General features: G+C 38.1%; 1 protein-coding gene across 1 annotated transcript in view; it reads right to left on the bottom strand.

Annotated features, from left to right (window-relative positions):
- Nucleotides 1–3,731: 3,731 nt before the first annotated feature.
- Nucleotides 3,732–20,693, bottom strand: part of ywhae1 (tyrosine 3-monooxygenase/tryptophan 5-monooxygenase activation protein, epsilon polypeptide 1) — a 37,095-nt gene continuing 20,133 nt past the window's right edge. The window contains exons 3-6 of the mRNA XM_061918820.1: nucleotides 19,025–19,131; nucleotides 12,454–12,660; nucleotides 12,114–12,250; nucleotides 3,732–5,643 (exon numbers count right to left, since the gene is read on the bottom strand). Coding sequence (XP_061774804.1) covers nucleotides 5,591–5,643; nucleotides 12,114–12,250; nucleotides 12,454–12,660; nucleotides 19,025–19,131 — 504 coding nt within the window. The 3' untranslated portion in view covers nucleotides 3,732–5,590. The remainder of the gene's footprint in view (nucleotides 5,644–12,113; nucleotides 12,251–12,453; nucleotides 12,661–19,024; nucleotides 19,132–20,693) is intronic.

Below are 20,693 nucleotides of genomic sequence, written 5' to 3'. Positions count from 1 at the left end.
ACTTTTTTTTGCAAATAATAATAACTTAGAATTTCATGGCTGCAAGATGTGCTAAAGTAGTTTGGAAATGACATGTTCACCACTGTGTTACATCACTTTTTCTTTTAACAACACTCAATAAACGTTTGGGAACTGAGGAAACTAATTGTTGAAGCTTTGAAAGTGGAATTCTTCCCCATTCTTGTTTTATGTAGCGCTTCAGTCGTTCGACAGGCCGGGGTCTCCGCTGTCGTATTTTACGCTTCATAATGCGCCACACATTTTTGATGGGAGACAGGTCTGGACTGCAGGCGGGCCAGGAAAGTACCCGCACTCTTTTTTTACGAAGCCACGCTGTTGTAACACCTGCTAATTGTGGTTTGGCATTGTTTTGGTGAAATAAGCAGGGGCGTCCATGAAAAAGAAGGCGCTTAGATGGCAGCATATGTTGTTCCAAAACCTGTATGTACCTTTCAGCATTAATAGTGCCTTCAGAGATGTGTAAGTTACCCATGCCTTGGCCACTAATGTACCCCCATACCATCACAGATGCTGGGTTTTGAACTTTGCGTCGATAACAGTTTGGATGGTTCGCTTCCCCTTTGGTCCAGATGACACGATGTCGAATATTTCCAAAGACAAATTGAAATGTGGACTCGTCTGACCATAGAACACTTTTCCACTTTACATTAGTCCATCTTAGATGATATCAGGCCCAGAGAAGCCGGTGGCATTTCTGGATGTTGTTGATAAATGGCTTTCGCTTTGCAACAGGTCCATCAGACCCACAAACACTGACTGAGTAACAACAATATGAACATTACACAAGGGTTAAGAGTGTTACTAAAACAGCCTTCTTTCATCTCCGTAATATCGCTTAAATGTGTTCCGTTTTGTCCACCACCAACTCTAAAATCTTTATTCATGCGTTCATTAGGTCTCATCTTGATTACAGTAACGTATTATTTCGCGGTCTCGCTATGTCTAGCATTAAAAGATTACAGTTTGTACAAAATGCGGCTACGAAACTTTCAATAAGAACAAGAAAGTTTGATCATATTACACCTGCACTGGCTCCCTGTACACTTAAAATGCAATTTTAAGGTTTTGTTTGTTACATTTAAAATACTTACCGGTCTAGCAGCCTCTTATCTTGCTGATTGTATGATGCTGTATGTTCCGGCTTTAATCTGCGTTCCGAAAATGCCAATTTATTAGTCATTCCCAGAGTCCAAAAAAAGACTGCAGGCTCTATAGCGTTTTCTATACGGCCGCCCCCAGAAGGAGCTTTTAAGTCCCGCCATAAAACTCATTTATATACTCTAGCTTCTGGATAGATCCTGTTTAGACCAATTGACCTGCTGTCTCTCTTTTCTGCCCTCCATTCCATGCATGGAGAGGATACAAGGTGGTCACGAATAATCTCGGGAGAGGTACCGGTCTGGAAGACCTGCTAGCTGTTTCAAATCGTGACCCTGGGTGGACCACTCTTCTATGCATCAGTTGGTTATGTCTGTGTTGACTTGTCCCCCTACTACCCTGCTGGCTACCTAACGGACACAACTATTCATGTACAAATCCAACAATTGTACTACTCAGCCAGGAGTTGGAGTCCATACGTCTGCGGCCCATTCCCAAGGTTTCTTCTTTTTCTCAGCTTAGGCTTTTGGAGTTTTTTCCTTGCCTGGATGTGGGTTCAGATCGAGGATTATTGTCGTGGTTTGTGAAACAATGCGAAAAAAAGCAATAAAAAATGTATTCAAACTAGAGATGTCCGATAACGGCTTTTTTGCCGATATCCGATATTGTCCAATTCTTAATTACCGATTCCGATATCAACCGATACCGATATATACAGTCGTGGAATTAACACATTATTATGCCTAATTTTGTTGTGATGGCCCGCTGGATGCATTAAATAATGTAACAAGATTTTCCAAAATAAATCAACTCAAGTTATGGAAAAAAATGCCAACACGGCACTGCCATATTTATTATTGAAGTCACAAAGTGCATTTTTTTTCTTAAACATGCCTCAAAACAGCAGCTTGGAATTTGGGACATGCTCTCCTCTGAAGAGGTTGAGGTGGGCGGCGTTGGGGGGGTGGGGCCGGGGTTGAAGTGTGTGTGTGTGGGGGGGCGGGGGGATAGAGGTAGCGGGATCTGTATACCATAGCGTCCCGGAATAGTTAGTGCTGCAAGGCGTTCTGGGTATTTGTTCTGTTGTGTTACGATGCAGATGTTCTCCCGAAATGTGTTTGTCATTCTTGTTTGGTGTGGGTTCACATTGTGGTGCATATTTGTACCAGTGTTAAAGTTGTTTGTACGGCCACCCTCAGTGTGACCTGTATGGCTGTTGACCAAGTAGGCCTTGCATTCACTTGTGGGTGTGAAAACCCTGAGGTATTATGTGACTTGGCTGGAAAGCAAACCCAGAGCCTTTAAGGTTTATTCAATCAATCAATCAATGTTTACTTATATAGCCCTAAATCACTAGTGTCTCAAAGGGCTGCACAAACCACTACAACATCCTCGGTAGGCCCATTATTGGTGCTTTGTATCTCTCCTTATGTCCGTGTACACAGCAGCATTTTAAAAAGTCATGAATTTCATTTTTAAAACCAATACCGATATTTTCCGATATTACGTTTTTAAGCATTTATCGGCCGATAATATGGGCAGTACGATATTATCGGACATCCCTAATTGAAATTGAACTCCTAAACCAAACATGCAAAATGTCTAATAATGTATCTTTGTGAGTTTTACTAGAAACATCAGCTTTTGTAAGGTTTGTAAACACAATTATTTATTCTACTCAACATGACAGTACAAATGTCATACTAAATATCAATCATCAATCTATCAAAGTTTATATAGCCCTAAATCACAAATGTCTCAAAGGGCTGCACAAGCGACGACACCCCCGGTTCAGACCCCACATCAGGGTAAGGAAAGCCTCAACCCAATGGGAACAATGATAAAACCTCGGAGGGGATCATACTGGGGAGTTGTAGTACTCAGACTCACCACCATGAAGAGGGTGGCGTATGTGCGCTAGCAAGACCCAATAATTATTTTTTGTGTTTTCAGAAGCAGTGGGATGATTTGTCAGCAAAAAAATTAATAAAAATTGTGCAGGAATCCTCTGTTAAGTTCTTATCCGGTGCATCCGAGTTCTGTAACCAGATCCTGCTACACATGCAGAATTAGGTCTGCTTAGAATAGAATCCTGCAAACCTCACCTGAAAGTGACCTTAGCTATCTATAACTACACTATCTGAAAGAGGAAGTTTGCAATATTTCAGTTACTTTTGCTATTTTGGTGAAAGCAGCAATACTTCTGTGACATCGCTCCCCACGCTGCAGAACTTTCCACAGGAAGTCAGGGGAGGCTAGAAGATGCAGGTTAGACCTAATCGAACCACAACACACCCTCTGGAAGGCCAACTTGTGTTCTCTTAGAATACACAGAACCAGTCACTGCTGTAAAGTGTAGTAGAAACCGTCTTAGTGTGGTTACAGTCAGGATTAGTTGAACCTTGCCGCCGTTTTCAGGTTTCAGGTTACAACAAGCTGTACAAAAAGCCATAAATTATCATGGTAATCTGACCATGGGGACAACGCCCCCCACAACCTCAGTAGAAGTACTTCCTCCAATGATGTCATACACTCACTGCAGACTCAAGGACAGAATATTATTGAGCCACATAAACGGGGTCTTTTTTCATAGCGTTAAAAAAACACACACGTTTTTTTAATTTTTTATTTAGATTGTTTAATGTTAATTCCATGCTGTGTTTCAGAAAGAACAATACAGATTCCCTATCTGTGGCTCCAGTTAGATATCCAGTAGTACAAATCAGCTCCAAGTTGCACATACTGCAGCAAAACAAGAAGAAAAGCACAGGAAACTGCAATGAAAAATCAAAAAGGAGACTAGTACAAAGTTTGGGAGAAGCAGCAAAAATGAATTGTGATTTGATAATTCTCTGTGAAGCGGAGCCCAATTGACTTAATTTTCAAACGAGTGACCTGATTAGAATTGTTTTTATAATTACTGTAAATTCCGGACTATAAGCCGCTATTTTCCTACGCTTTGAACCCTGCAGTTTATAAATCAGTGCAGCTAATTTGTGGATTTTTATTCACCTGTTTTGTGTTCAACATTGTTTACTAAACTCAAATCAGACATTGAAAATGTGTTTATAGTGCCATCTTTTGGACAAGTTTGCTCACTGCAGGTGCCGCGGGGTGAACATCTACAATATTTCCTTGTGTTTAATGCTGCCAGCTGGAAGTACAAGTGGCGTATGGATTTTTTAATTCATCACTCCAAGCAATGTTTGCAAGTTTTACAGTATAACAAACTACATATACTAACTAAACCGTCCTATGTGTGATGTCTGTATGAGTGTTTTCATGCATATTTGTACGTGCTGTCGTAATGTAATGAAGCTAGCGTCCTTAGCATAAGCCAATATGCTAACATGTTTACAAGTGTCTGGATTAATATTATTAACTAACAATTTCATTCTTTTTCTACGGTTTCAGTTTCACAAATGTGTCAGTAAATTCCCGAAAACGTCACTGTGGAGGTTTTGAGTCTGGTAAACAGATTGGAGAGCTAGCTTCTGCAGCTTGTGGGTGCATGACGATGACTTCTGTTTCGCTTGATCAGCCGTTTTACTGTGTAACATGCACCGTTTGAAAACAATTAGGTATGTAAATAAAACATTTACTAAATATTTGTGCGTATGTAACTCATTTCACGACTGACATATCTGCGGCTTATAGTCCGGAGCGGCTAAAATATAGAAAACATTTTTTCTTCTAAAATTTAGCGGGTGCACCTTATATCCCGGTGCGCTTAATAGTCCAGAAAATATGGTACTGCAAAACGGCTTACAACGACTCAACTGTCAGGCGTGTGTGCACAGTTACAGTATTTTAGCACAAAGTACAGTCCAAAGACACCTACAAAACAGAATAACTATCGTGTAAAAGCACTTCTTTGCCCTTGGATATCGCAAATTTTGCCAACGTTCTCTGAAATACCAACACAAAAAGGACACTTACAGTTCTCCAAAGTGCCCATTTAAAAGTTAAAATGACTCGCGTGACATTTCACTAAAAACAAGAGATAAAATAGCTCCCATTAACTAATAGTCAACATTTTCAGTAATAAAAGTTAATTTCTGTAATTACATTAAGAAAGATTCTCAATACATCCAGCAACCGATAAAAATATTGAGGAAAAGCAAAAACAAAATTACAATAATGAAAACAAAGAACACCTTCAGAACCACATGTACCAGGAGGGGAAAAAACAACAAATACAGGGGCTTTCTTTTCATCTTTCTGACATTGTGTTTCCTGACTGAATTAAGTGGTATTGTTTACAATGACATAAGGACTAATACAAAAAATAAAAAAGAAGAAAAGATAAAGTTGTCAACTTCAAGGCCCTGCTGGGTCCTGGAGTAGCAGAGGTTGAAGAAAGCAGGAGGAGACAAGGAAAGGGACATTGGGGTAGAGAACAAAACAGGAAGGAGTGTGAAGAGTTGGTTGGTTGAGGGGTGTTGAATGGTTGGCTGAGAGTGGCAAAATCTCACGGTGCTTCATCCTCAACATCTTGCAGTGTCTCTTGGTTCTTTTCCTCGCCTGCAAGACAAAAGTAGCATCACCAACCACAAATTCAGTAACATTGTGAAGTAGAGAGGGGGAAACTGCACCGCATAGCACTCATTCCAACATGGTAAAAAGCTGAGAACAAATGAGCACCTGGGAGGTGTCTTCAAGCAGAAGTTGGAGGAGTGCAAAGTGTCAATTGGTGTAGAAGAGGATTAAAAAAACCTGTGCAGCACTGGTCAATTCCTCGCCCGAAAAAATTAAAGCAGTTCAAAATAATAATGGTGTTCACACTAAATAGTCGCACACGTTGACTGAGGTTTACACACTTGACAATAACTGAATAACTTACTGCATTTTTTAACAAATTCCTACGATTTATGCTAAAGTATTAGCGCAGTCAAAACCACTTAAGTAGCGCAAACTAATGCAAGTGAAATGACTAAATGTAAAATTCCTACAATTTGTGTTTTACCTTTAACAATGTGTTTTACCTGCTACATGTTTTATCTGTGTAGTTTCAGCCATTGTATTGTTTTAATATTTTCTAATTATTGTATTGGTCTAAAAGCACAGACCAAGAGTGGCAAAAATAATTAAATCATGAAGCATTAATCCAATGTCAATAAAGCTTTCTATTCTGCTCTAAACTATTCAAGATTATAGCAGTATATAAATATATGTAATATGTAAAAATTTTATTTGAGAGTAATAGGAAAAGCTCAGTATGTTTAATACCTTTTAATTATCATTTCAATTGTTAAAATAGTTCTTTGAGTATAATAACAAACATTAATACACTGCAAAAACTGAAATCTAAGTAAGCTTAAATATACCAAATAAGGGTGATATTTGCTTGATTTCTCACTAAGTAGATTTTATGTTAGTCTTTTACTTGTTTTAAGGGATTCGGCCTTAAATGATCTCAGTAAGATATTACAGCTTGTTGCTGAGATTGTATGACCTATATTGAGTAAAACATGCTTGAAACTAGAGTATCAACTGTTGCAAAGCTGTGTCATCAACACTCAAGTATAAAAATACTTTAACATCATTTCTTTTTTCAAGCAGGAAAAAAAAAATTGTGATTTTGACACAATTGTGTCTCATGATTAAAACAACTTTTCAATGAAACAAGAGAAAAGATGTACTCATATAGTAGTACAGCTGGCGCAGTATAGCCAACTGACAGTTAATATTTAAACATTTAACATGTGAAATTCCAAACAGTTTTGAACAGAAATAGTTCATGCACATTCAGGTAAATTCCTCAAAATTACAATTACATTTTTTTCCGGCCAGGCTGTATATTTGCGCACTAATTGACTGAAAGAGCACGCATTTGGCGCGATGATGTCATGTTATCGATGGGAAAATGAATTTTTAGACCATACGACTTGCCTGATAGGCTAGGAGACTCCGAGAGTAACAAGCGGTTGCCTTGTTGGCTTTCCATTAAGAACAATAAATTAGTTTTTAGTATAAGTTTGCTGGTTTCAAGAAATGTAATGCCAAGTGCATGTCATGTCAAGATAATGGCACTAGAATTTACTTAATTTAAGAATATTTTTCAACATATTGAACAAAAAGGTCTCTTTTTTTCTACCAAGAAAAGTGCACTTGTTATTAGTGAGAATATACTTATTTTATGTTTTTTTTGGGTTCATTGAGGTTAGCCAATTTGACTTGTTTTGGAAAGTCTTGACAACCCAAATGTTCTTGTTCTATTGGCAGTGTTTTTGAACACTGACTTTTTGCAGTGTATATTTTAAGGCAAGTAATGAATGTTTGTGTGGTCCCCTTTTATTTTCAAAAGTATGGGAATACATATTGGTACATTTTGGTATCGGTACAACCCTACTCCATACATAGTGTGGAGCCGCTCCCCTAAGCTAATAATAAACCTTCATCACAGCTAAAAAACAACAACAAATTTTTTATAATCTTCCTAAGTATCATTACCATTAGAGAATGAGGCTTAACACGTTACACACAGGGAGCAAGCCAGGATCTGGCACGTAAATAGTCACCAGTGTCGGTAATCTAAGTAAGCTTTAACTTTTACTTACCCATCTTTTGCAAGTAATTTGGCTTTGCTGTAGGCTTTCGTTAAGTTTTCTAAGCTGTCAACACACAGCTGCGCGCACACAATAACAGATGGTTTGATTAAAAAAAAAAAGATTATCCTTGAATTTGAGCAAAACTAAAATGTTATTCGGAAAAAGTATGATTAAACTGAGTAGCAGTTAGCTACTGAAATTGTTTAAGTCAAACAATGGTATGTAACAAAAGAATAAAAAAAAACTGGGTTAAATATTGCAACTATATTGTTTAATTGTCAATAGCACTCACAATAAATACATTGAGAAATTTAAATTTAATACATGTGTTTGGTATCAGCTAATCCTACTCATGGATGATCAGTATTGGAATTGGCAGCATAGAACTCCAATCAGAACTCAAAATCAAGATAAAAACCCATTAATAAAAAGTGAAGCAATGATGGCAGCATGGCGTATGCAAGCAACACAGTCGAAACTGAAAACCTACAAAACTTCTCTACTTTACCATCACCACAACCCCTTTTTGCATTCATAAACACCTGGTTAAGGCTACCTTGTAACAGATTTTACAACAGAAAAAAACTGAACAAAGTAAAAATAATAATAATCCACAAAGTCAGGAAAGTTGCATTAATTCAACAAATTTGCACAATGATGTGACAGCACACACTAATAGGTCAAAGCGCTAATGCGGTAGAGCTGTTTGAGCGCAGGCCAGTAGCGCAAAGAGGGGAGCATCCAGATGGCCCAGTGTGACTGCACACCTAAAACACTTTGAAGGAAATGTTTTGTAGCACACAATGTCTGCCACTAGATGGTAGCAAGTTGCATGCACACTGCTAATTTATTTAGATCATGTTAAAAATTCAAAAACACAAGAAAACAATCGCACTTGCACTTTAACAGTTAAAATGTCCAAAAGTAATAAAAAGAACCAAAGATTATTCATAAGTGTGTGCAATATTTCATACATAGATAAACTATTCTGGTGCAATTTTCTATGTGCAAACACACCTGTTAATTCTATGTGCAATGTATGTGCAATAATATCCACACTTTACCTAAATAGGTTAGGGAAGAAGTGCATTTTCCTCCTCACTACACCTTATAGGCAACAAATCTGGACACTTGCACTTTAGCACTAATGCACTTTACCATCTCATATAGATTAACTTTAATGGTCACTTTATTCCTGGTCTGTCCTAATCTGAGGTCCATGCAGCAACCTACTGTTATGTATGGGTCTCGACTTTATTATTACATCCAAGTCTATGTATTTTATTGTACTGTTTATGATGTCTGATGTTGGTGTTGTCTTTTAATGTATTTTTTTAATGGTCTTTGATGTACGTAGAATCAACCTGCTGGGATCTGCAGATGGAAATTGGCCTTTGGCTACTACAATCTGGCACATCAGGGTCTCTGCAGGTTTCAACATGTCAAATTTAAGACTTCTTTAAGACGATCTTGAAAATAATTTAAGACCATTTCACATCCATACAGACAAAAAATTAAGACAAAGTAAAATCAGAGGTCCAGAATGAATTTTAAATATATGAAATAATTCACTGCTCCTACACATTGGAAAACAAAATGGTTAAACTAACTAAATACAACAGGAGCTTTGCGAGTGTAAACTAATTGAAAACCATAATAGCAAACATCGTAACAGCCAATTTTCAGATTTGCCGTAGAAGTGTTTTCTTGCAAAAGGTGCAGGGTGCTTCATATCAAGTGTTTTCATGTAACCTCACCATCAGCAATGGTAAAGGGAAAGCACAACAATATATTGCCTGTGAGAGGAACAGTTAGCATCTCCGCTAAAGCTAAATGGTTAACTTTGGTAATGTTTTTTTTCGGTTGTCAGAATTGAGCAAACCAATAAAAAATTGACAGTAATACTGTATCTGCACAAAGTTGTTAAAAAACAGTGTGTGCAGACAGAGTGATTGTCTAAAAAGAAGGAAGGCGATTATGGCTTGCAAGCCTCAAACAAAATTTGGATGTGAATAATGTGGATAAGATTCAAATGTGCTCAGCTCATTTTGTATCTGGAGTGTATGGATAACTTTTTACCTGTCTTGTGACTTTTTTTGAAAACATATTGCTAATACACAAGGATTAGTTTTTATTTAGGCATGCCACATGACATTCGCAAATATCCATTGCTTTCTTCACTCCACAATTAGATGAGTGGAAACACTAAACAGGCAACCGCTTAGGGGGTACATTTATTTTTGTAAAGTTGTGCAAGTGTTTGTGGCGTTTCAGCATCTTTTGATATGTACTTATCCTGGATTTTTGACTTTTACATTATCATTCCATTCACTTTCACCGCCAAGTTTACAAATGCTTTCCTCCTCGATGGCTGCACACCTGGGTACTAAACGCTTCATATGTTTCCATCCACCGGCTTCAACCATGCATCAAATTGATGGTTCAGGAGACACAAATCGTTTAACTTTTACTTACCCATCTTTTGCAAGTAATTTGGCTTTGCTGTAGGCTTTCGTTAAGTTTTCTAAGCTGTCAACACACAGCTGCGCGCACACAATAACTGGTGGTGTTTGATAAATTCTGACCATCAGCACAGTTAGTTCTGCTCCGTAGTTACGTTATAGTATCCTCAAAAATCGAAACATTTCAAAGCAAGATGCATGTTTTAAATGCATGTTGTAAATATAAGTAATGTCAATAGATTTTTAAGACCTGTCAAAATCGTATTTAGGACCTTTAATGAGATTTTAGGAGAATTTTAGACATTTTAAGGCCTTAAATTCTAATGATTTGATTTAAGACTTTTTAACATCTGACAGTTAAAACCTAAACCATGTCCAAATCGCGGATGCAGATGCAGACTCCTTTTGAACATTTCTCGCACATTAACATTGCAAAAGGCACATATTTGCCCCGTTTGTTGACTGATTATTGTTCTGTGTACTTTGTGAACACTTGTAGTTTGAACAGTTTCTTAAACTGAATCATATTGGTGCTTTCTTTAAATAATCCATTCCATAATTTAATTTCACATACAAATATGCTAAAGACTTTAAGTGTTGTACAAGCATACACATTTTTTAAATTAGATTTTTCTCTGAGATTGTATTCCTATTTTGTTGAGAAGAATTGTTGTCAGTCTTGGGTAGCAGGTTATAGTTTGCTTTGTACATAATTTTAGCTGTTTGCAAATGCACGAAATCGTTGAAATTCAATATTTGTGATTCAATAAATAAAAGGTGTTTATGTTGTCTATATCAAACATTATGTATTATTATAATTCATCTTTTTTCCAACACCGTTAGTGAATGAAGCGCACATTTGTAGTTGTTTCCCCATATTTCTACTCAATAGCTGATACGGCAACACTAGTGAGCAGTAAGGAATATGAAGTGACTTTTGGTCTAGAACATGTTTTGCTTTATTCAATATTGACGTATTTCTTGCTACTTTATGTTGTATATTTTGTACATGAGGTTTACAGTTGATTTTATCTATTATTACACCCAAAATTGTGTTTTTTTACCCTTTTAATATCTACTCTGTGTGTTCACAGATCATGGGATGAATGACCATCAAATTGCACTAACATATACATTTACATCAGCAGTTAAAATATGAATGGCTATATATTACTTGTTATTTGAGCACTATAAAATAATGATGCACAAAAAATTTGGCAGAGAGAAGGCATACTTTGATCAACGGAACTTGTTCCTGTAACCGAATGTTGAGAGGACGTACAGTAAGCTATACGCACGGTGTGTTCTTGAGCGGAGGCAGCGTGTCCTCGCTGTGAACGTACTTTAATATATTCGACATATACCCGCGGACAAAGATCTTCCAAATTTAAGATGACACTGACGGCTTTTAATGAGAGAAAGGCTGCGCGAAGCAAGTGCGACGTCGGGTTCTCTGCAGCTCGAGTCACTTTTTGTCGTGGACATGGGGCGACAGAAGTAAAGAGTCTGTAAACACGAGTTCAAACTCCAATAGTACCAGAAATAAATGCTAGACTTGTTGCCAGTCAATTTTATTAAAGAGCGACTAAAAGAACTGGAGAAATCTCCCCCCCAAAAAATCTTAAAGTACATTGTACAATAAGCAGCATAAATTTGAAAATAGAACAAAACAATAATTAAGAAAAATATTTATGTTTATACTATACTTAACAAATTTGTTTGAAATTTATATTAACATTTTTTTTTGCCTTTTTAAAGAAAAAATGCATCGCAGCAAATCATGTGTAGACATCATATTGATCACAACCCTAACTACGCCGCCACTTCCACAGGTATTTTGGCAATTTAGAGGAAACTCTGATGTATACATAGGTTTTAGGTATGTTGGAAGTAACAAACTAGCAACTGCCATATCAATTTTTCAGCTTCAAGTTATGGACACTTTCTTAATTTTTTCTTAAATTAAATGTATCTGCCTTACCTTCTCCCTGCATATCTGAGGTCCATAGTGTTAGGTTGTCACGTAACAACTGCATGATGAGTGTGGAGTCTTTGTAGCTGTCTTCACTCAGAGAGTCCAGTTCTGCAATAGCGTCATCAAAAGCAGCCTTCGCCAACCTGAGTTGAAATACAATAAGTCTGTTGGCACATATTTGAATCCGTGGTCTTTTGCTACCAATTTTGATCAAAATCACTTGCCAGACATCCTAAATTATTGTTCGATTTCATGTCATAAAAAAATCTACCTGGTTGGTAATTACTATTGACTACTTATATTTAAAAAATAAGACTATCAAACATTGGAAATAAAGAACACAAACCTGCAAGCTCGATCAGGTGAGTTGAGGATCTCATAATAGAAGACAGAAAAGTTGAGAGCGAGTCCAAGGCGAATGGGATGTGTGGGAGGCAGCTCAGCCATGGCAAGATCAGAAGCACTTTTGTAGGCCACTAAGCTGTTCTCCGCTGCCTCCTTTCTGCTGTTGCTAGTGGCAAACTCTGCCAGGTACCTGTAGTAGTCACCCTTCCTAGAAATATACAAAAGGAAACATGGCCTTAATTAGGGATAAGCATAAAAATGTGTTCTGGGCAGAAAGTTAAGTTACATTGAAAAACTTCCCCATAGTACAACTCCTCTTGGCAGTAATACTCCGCTCAAAGACAAACATCAAAATGAAAGAAGTTTTCTTAGCTCATATTATAATTAGCATTTTGGGAAGAGGTGAAAAACACTATAAATATTACATATATAAGGAAATATACAACCAGAAAATAGGCATGTTAGAGATATATAAGGCACAAATTCAAACCAGCCCCAAGTAATTTAACATACTAAAATAACTGCAATTATTTGAAAAAAACCCTAGCACACACTATAAAATCTTGGAAATGAACCCTGACACAGAAATGTAAAGAAAAAACCTTGCCTATATTAGAGATTAAATACAAATATTTAATTAGTTATATCCTGAGGATTTATTAAGAAAATATGTTTACATTTTATATTTTCAATAGAAAATAAGCAAATATTAAAAGTATAGGTAAACTGTGTGAACTCCATCCAAAACATAAAATATGTAGCTATGTGCCCCTTCCCCTTTTAAATTATATTATTTCCAATAGATTGTAGTTATTTTTTGTTATTTTGAAATTGTTGTTCATATATTCTTTTGTGAATGAAAAGAGATCTGATGAAAAATAAGAAAATATGTAGTTTTTCCAGATTCATTGGAATTAACTAAAAATGAAAAAATATTACAAAAACACAAATATATTTTTAGGGATTTAATGATCAATGGTGATAACCGTTACATGATTTGACAAAAACAGACTACCCTTGAATCTCAGTAAAACTAAGATAATGCTATTTGTAACAGCAGAGAAAAAAGTTGAACATGAATACAAATAGAGTAGACTTTGAAAGAGTATAAAACACATTTTGGGTGTAATAAGTCTAAAAGCACAGGTGTAGCACAGTGATTACAAACAAAACATTGCAGGAAGCTACTACAGTTGGCATACTTCACACAAAAGCTATAGTTTCTCTGTGATTGTTGGTCAAATACTAATGCAGATTATAGCAAAATGAGGGTAGCAAGTTATTTTTTTGGTCCTACTGTGTATTTTTCTTAGGTTTCTTGCGCCGTCAGGTGCATGTTTTAGAGCCTGCTGAACACAGCATTAATGTAGCATCAGAGTGCGTCAAATACGGCTGCAAAATTATACTTTGACAAAATAAAAGCATGTTTTATTGTAAGTTAATGAGCTGGAGTACATTTCGAACTAAATTTAGACATATTTAGTTTCGAACTAAATTTAGACATATGTGTACCTTTAGCAAGGTACACATCCTACTTCTGTGCCGCTTTAAAATCTGAAGGGACACACTAAAGAAACCTTGTTGTTAGCAGACCGGACAAGCGCAGTTTCTCTTTGTCTGCGCTTAGAAATTTTGTCCATACAATCGGTGACATAGGGGAGCCATACATAGGAAGAGCCATACTTAGAGAGTCCAACCCCCACTGGAAAAGGGCCCGATTTACTGCCGGCAATGCGGCCTAAGCTCTGACACTGATCATACAGTGAGTGGACCGCCACAATAAGATGGTCCCACACCCCATACTCTGAGCACTCTCCACAGGACCTCCCAAGGGACACGGTCGAATGCCTTCTCCAAGTTCACAAAACATATGTTGACTGGTTGTGCAAACTCCCATGCATCCTCTAAGATCCTGCGGAGAGTATAGAGTTGGTCCACAGTTTCACGACCAGGCCGAAAACCACACTGCTCCTCCTGGATGCGTGGTTCGACTATCCGAACCTGCCACTGAGAAGCTTTGAACCACCTTGGCAACCTCATCCCCAGATATAAGAGAGTGCACCACAGAATCCCCAGGCCCTGCTTCCTCATTGGAAGCCGTGTAAGTAGGATTAAGGAAGTCTTCAAAGTATTTCTTCCACCGATCCACAACATCACCAGTTGACGTCAGCAACACACCTTCCCTACCATACATAGTGTTGACAGTGCACTGCTTCCCCCTCCTGAGGCGGCGGAAGGCGGTCCAGAATTGCTTCAAAGCCGTCCGAAAGTTTTTCTCCATGGCTTCTCCGAATTCTTCCCATGTCTTAAGTTTTTGCTTCTGCAACTGCCAAAGCCGCACACCTCTTGGCCTCTTAACTGTCCGTTGCCTCCGGAGTCCCATGAGCCAAAAGGACCTGATACGACTGCTCCTTCCACTTGACGGCATCCCTCACCACTGGTGTCCATCAGCAGGTTCTGGGATTACTGCCACAGCAGGGACCGACCACCTTGTGGCCACAGCTCTTAACGGCTGCCTCCACAATAGAGTCACTGAACATGGCCTACTCGGACTCAATATCTATCCCCTCCCTCGTAACATGTTCAAAGTTCTTTTGGATGTGGGAATTGAAAATCTCTTTGACATGAGACTCTGCCAGACATTCCCAGTAGACCTTCAGTATGTGTTTGGGCCTGCTCGGTCTGTCCGGCATCCTCCCCCAACATTAGAGCTGATTCACCACCAGGTGGTGATCGGTTGACAGCTCCGCCCCTCTCTTCACATGAGTGTCCAAAACATGAGACTGCAATTCTGATGATACAACCACATAGTTGATCATCAAACCGCGGCCTTGGGTGTCCTGGTGCCAAGTGCACATATGGACACCCTTATGTTTGAAAATGGTGTTTTTTTTATCGGCAATCTGTGACGGGCACCAAGTCCAATAAACTCTGGTTAAGATCAGGGGGGCTGTAATGAAATAAACAAAAGCATAGCCCGGTGGCGGTGATGAAAACTATGTTGAATGGCAGCCGCCATTTTGTTATGACCAAATGGCATCTGCTCATAAATCGCGCTTCCAACGAGATCCTGCTTTTTCTTCTCCACTGTGTTAGGTATGTTTCATTTTTGTGCTAATACAATAGCTAACTAAATACACTAAAAGTTTCACATTGATTAATTCAGTTCATTTAATTTAGTTGATGCTCAGATGAGAACATTTTGGGGACAAATCATTTATTGACTCTGTCATTAATGGTGATGAGAATGTTTTTTCATTTGTTAAAATCAGCACTTTTATTTAAATTGTATTTTGGTACTGCAGACCAGAGAGACACCATTTTGCTTTTATTTGAACTTTAGTAATCTCATTTTGTGCTATTTAAGTTGCTACAAAAATGCTGTTTGATTGGAATGTCGTATGTCATGCCACGGTGTGATTTGGAATTGTATTTATTTAATTTCAGATATATTTTGAACATTCAAGGTTTCCCCAAAAATGCAAAGATACCTGCAGCGGTGGGGGTGTGGTCATGGGCGTGGCCAACATGATGTCATTGAATAATTTGTATATGATATGATTTAAAAATAGGGCTTCACGGTGGCAGAGGGGTTAGTGCGTCTGCCTCACAATACGAAGGTCCTGCAGTCCTGGGTTCAAATCCAGGCTCGGGATCTTTCTGTGTGGAGTTTGCATGTTCTCCCCGTGAATGCGTGGGTTCCCTCCGGGTACTCCGGCTTCCTCCCACCTCCAAAGACATGCACCTGGGGATAGGTTGATTGGCAACACTAAATTGGCCCTAGTGTGTGAATGTTGTCTGTTTATCTGTGTTGGCCCTGCGATGAGGTGGCGACTTGTCCAGGGTGTACCCCGCCTTCCGCCCGACTAGCTGAGATAGGCGCCAGCGCCCCCCGCGACCCCAAAAGGGAATAAGCGGTAGAAAATGGATGGATGGATGATTTAAAAATAAATCACTAATGTTTTTTACAATTGACTTTCTTTAATTTTATCTTGATTTCAAATGTGTTTTATTTCCTGTGCCGCACTTCGTGAAACTGTGTTTTGAAATGTCCTATATTAACAAAACTGATTGGATTGGATAAAAAGGCAAACAAATGTATTCATACATTTAAAAAAAAATCTGTTATTAATTAGTATTAATATATATTGTTTGTCGTTTTGCCATATTTTCAATTGTTGTTGCTTATTGTACAGTGTACTTTTGAGAATTTTTGATGTGTCACTCTAGGACTTTGAATTACTTTTATTTATTAAAAACGACCAGCAACAAATATAGCATCTTGTTCTGGTTAAGTTAAGTTAAGTTAAAGTACCAATGATTGTCACACACAGTAGGTGTGGTGAAATGTGTCCTATGCATTTAACCCATCCCCCCTTGATCACCCCCTTGGAAGTGAGGGGAGCAGTGTGTTATTACATTATGTACTTGTATTTAGAGACTCTACTTCTGCCCCTCGATGTCCCTGACTAAAGAGGCAAGCTGCAGCGAGCAAGACATCACACTTGCTTTGCGCTGCTTCTCCAATTGGACTTTCTCTTCTTCAACGCCGCCACTGTCCGCTTAATATTTGCACATATTTTAGGGTATATCTGGGATATATTAAAGTTATCTCCACATCATAGAAATACTGAACGCTTGAGACGATGGCTTGCGTTTTGTTTTCGGTAATCAAAATCTTTTTCGGTGGTCCAGTTTTCGGTACATCACTTGTCAATAGTGTGCAAATAATAGGCTATATACATCCATTCATACTGTAACGACCTGCCGGTGGTAATGTATTATGTTTGTGTGGTTTGGACTTGAAGTTAGTTTTTCACTTGTTTGCAAACACACTGTCTATACCTGAAAGGTGATTGGCGGAGAACGAGGAAGTGTTGTTTTGTGTCTGAGGAAGCACGGACTCACGGAGATGAAAGTGTGTGCACGTCAAGTAAAACTTGTTGGAATCGTGCCGTTTGTTATAATCAGATTGGTAAAAAAAGTTAAAAATAGCATTGGACTTGAAATAAATAAAAATGTTTAACTGGGGCATTGGGGCCACCGGTGATAAACATGTTTTTGGCAACAATGTACCATGGCACTGTCGTTAGTATCATTATCAAGTATCATCACCTCATTACGAAGATGAAGCTAATCATGTCACACAACGAGAGAAAACCAGGAGCAGGAATGCTAATAGCTAAGCTAACTTAGCTTGAAAAAACACCAATGAAAGTGTGTTTAGTAAACATTAAATTACCTCTCTGCAATTTGTAGTTGCTTATGTTTTGAAAACAAATTAAATTTCAAAAGACAACCAGTATTATGACTTGGCATGTTGTTCCCTTACTGCACCAAGATACGTACCTAACCGTGAGGAATACATACTATTGCATCCTTAGTTGACACTAGGGCTGGGCGATATGGCCTTTTTTTAATATCGGGATACACGATATATATCTTGATATTTTGCCCTAGCCTTGAATTAACACTTAATGCATATAATCACAGCAGTATGATGATTCTGTGTCTACATTAAAACATTCTTCTTCATACTGCATTAACATATGCTCATTTTAAACTTTCATGCAGAGAAGGAAATCACAACTAAGTCAATTGACCAAAACTCAATTTATTAAACCATTATTGAGCAGTGGCACAAACATTGATGTCATTTCAAAACAGAAAGTGCAAGATTGTCGGAGACATTTTAAAACAAGCTATGAGTGCACTTTAGTGCAAGATATGACTAAGATGACATATCAAAACAACACTAAATTAAAGTGCACTTTTTGTACAGAACGCTACTACAATAGTTTACAACTAATAAAGTGCACTTTTGTGCATGAGTTTGTGGGCGTGTGGTACCAAATGGAGATGTTGACTGGCAGAGTAAATATTCTTCATTCTCTACCTAGCAGGTGACTTTTCAAATGTTACTACATATTAGCAGTAGTGCTACTTTTGGTAGCAACGCTTTAGCACCAAATTGCGGTTGTCTGTTCGACATATTCCCACTTGAAGCCAAACCACCGCCAGACGATGGACCTCCTGCTGTTTTTTGGGTTTTTGTTACCAGGGTCGCACTTTCTTTCTCTCGTATTACCGCTAGCATCACAGCTAACGTAACCAATGCCGCTACTTCTCTGCTCCGTCCGCGAGAGCGTATACGCATGTGACGTATGACGTGACAGTATGTGACGTGTGCAAAAAGCTGCGCTTGTCTGTCTGTGAGAAGGAGAGACAAAAGAATGGGAAGAGCCTGCAGTGTAATGACAGCAACTAAAAGCAAGTGCGTGAGAATGTATACTTGAATATTACAATATAGTCATTTTCCACATCTCACAGAGACAAACCCGCGATATATCGATTATATCGATATATCGCCCAGCCCTAGTTGACACCCCAATTTTGTGTTCATTCAACGGTCGGTTCTTATCTATCTTGGTTAGTTGTGTTGCTGTAACCTATATCTTAAAATTCAATATGTTTTACTGTTCTAAATATTTGTGTGTCAGTTTTGGCACCCCCAAAAAACAACATGATACTTACATCAAGGAGGTCCTCGAAGTTAGAATGCACACACTTACATTTTGTTGTAGAAGACCTTTGACTCTCCAGCAACAGCAGAGGGGAGAAGGTGCCTTTCCAGTGCATCCAAAATGTCATCACATATAGACTTGAGCTCTTCCTCAACCTACCATGAAAGATGTATGCAAAAAACAAATCATACAACCTAATAGAGTCTTCCTGATACCAACAATTTGGTACAGGTACCAAAATGTATTTTGATACACAAAAAAAGTTTAATTTGGCTTCATTTTGACAAAAATCTTACAATATGTTTAACATCTGGTTGTTATTGCACTAAAAAGAACAATTTTAGAAGATTAAAATAAAAATTGAAAGGCATTAAACAAATTAGGCTTTTCTTGTTGCCTTCAAAAAAATATTTTACACTTTTATATATTAAATACTGCCTTCCATAATCAAGAATTAGGTTAAAATATAATAGAAGGCTTTCTTGACATTATGCTTCATGATTAATGGTTGCCACTCCTGGTCTATGCTTTAAGACACAAAAGCATATTTAAATCCTAAAAACAATACTACAGCTAAAAGTACACAAGCAAAACATGCAGCAGGTAAAACACACATTGTTAAATATAAAACACAAATGATAAGAATTTGTTACAAAATTAAGTAATTTCACTTGCAATAGTTATTTCATTACATGCATGGGCGTTTTGGATTCCGCTAATATTTGGCATCCAACCAAGCAGTTGTGTGTGTGTGTGTATGTATCTATATGTGCACAACGGGAGTGCCTGTTGATCTGACTGCTTATTTTTTAATTGCTTAGCTAACTTTGAATCAAAGGTGATAATACTTTAATCATGCCACCTTTGCGAGGCATGTTTTAAAGCAATGCTTGCAGCGTGGCGCTTTGTGTTTAAAGCGTCCCTTGATCGATTGTTTTGAAGCCAAAATACCTTCATATTGCGCTTCATGCACCCTCTTCATTAACTTGTACAATTGCCTTTATTTGCCATTTTTCCTCCCCACGATGATTCTCGTGCGCTCTGTGAGTGTATGTGCGGTGACACACTCAACATGATCTCCGCTCTGTATGTCACCCCCGGACGGCAGCATGCAGATCAAAACCAGTACCGGTAGTTTTTCAAAGGCAATATAGTACCGTTTTAAATTCATTAGTACCGCGGTACTTTATGAGTACCGATATATTGTACAACTCTACAACCTAAAAAGAGACATTTCTCATACCATACTAATTTAGGTAAACTTACTAATAAAGTTTATGTCTTGTCATTATGTTACTCAGATTTAGACAGTCATCTAAATAAGACCGTAAGGCTTCCACTGAATGCAGGACGGCTACTGAACGAATCGGCCACAGAACAGTACCACCATCCACAGTCCGGCAATCCCTACCGCTGTACTGTTGTGGCTGCGTCGTGCAGCGAAAAAGTGCAAACTTTTATGAGATCTCGCGAATACGGGTGTGATCATTCGATAAGGGAAGATATAATAAAGCGAAGAAGAAACAGTTTATTCTGTTCTTCCAGAGGACCAGAAGCAAATAAACTCTGTCCTGCCGTTGAATAGCAGGTGCTGAACGGCAATACAGACAGCAGTTTTTCCTTGATAAACACGTTTATAGTGTTTAGCAAGCAACAATACAACAGTAACATCATCCCTGGCGAACATGTCACAACAACCATTCCCCTGCTTTCCCGG

The sequence above is a fragment of the Nerophis ophidion genome, linkage group LG13 (genome assembly GCF_033978795.1).
Source record: "Nerophis ophidion isolate RoL-2023_Sa linkage group LG13, RoL_Noph_v1.0, whole genome shotgun sequence".
Classification (NCBI taxonomy): domain Eukaryota; kingdom Metazoa; phylum Chordata; class Actinopteri; order Syngnathiformes; family Syngnathidae; genus Nerophis; species Nerophis ophidion.
This window is presented reverse-complemented; position numbering and strand designations above follow the sequence as displayed.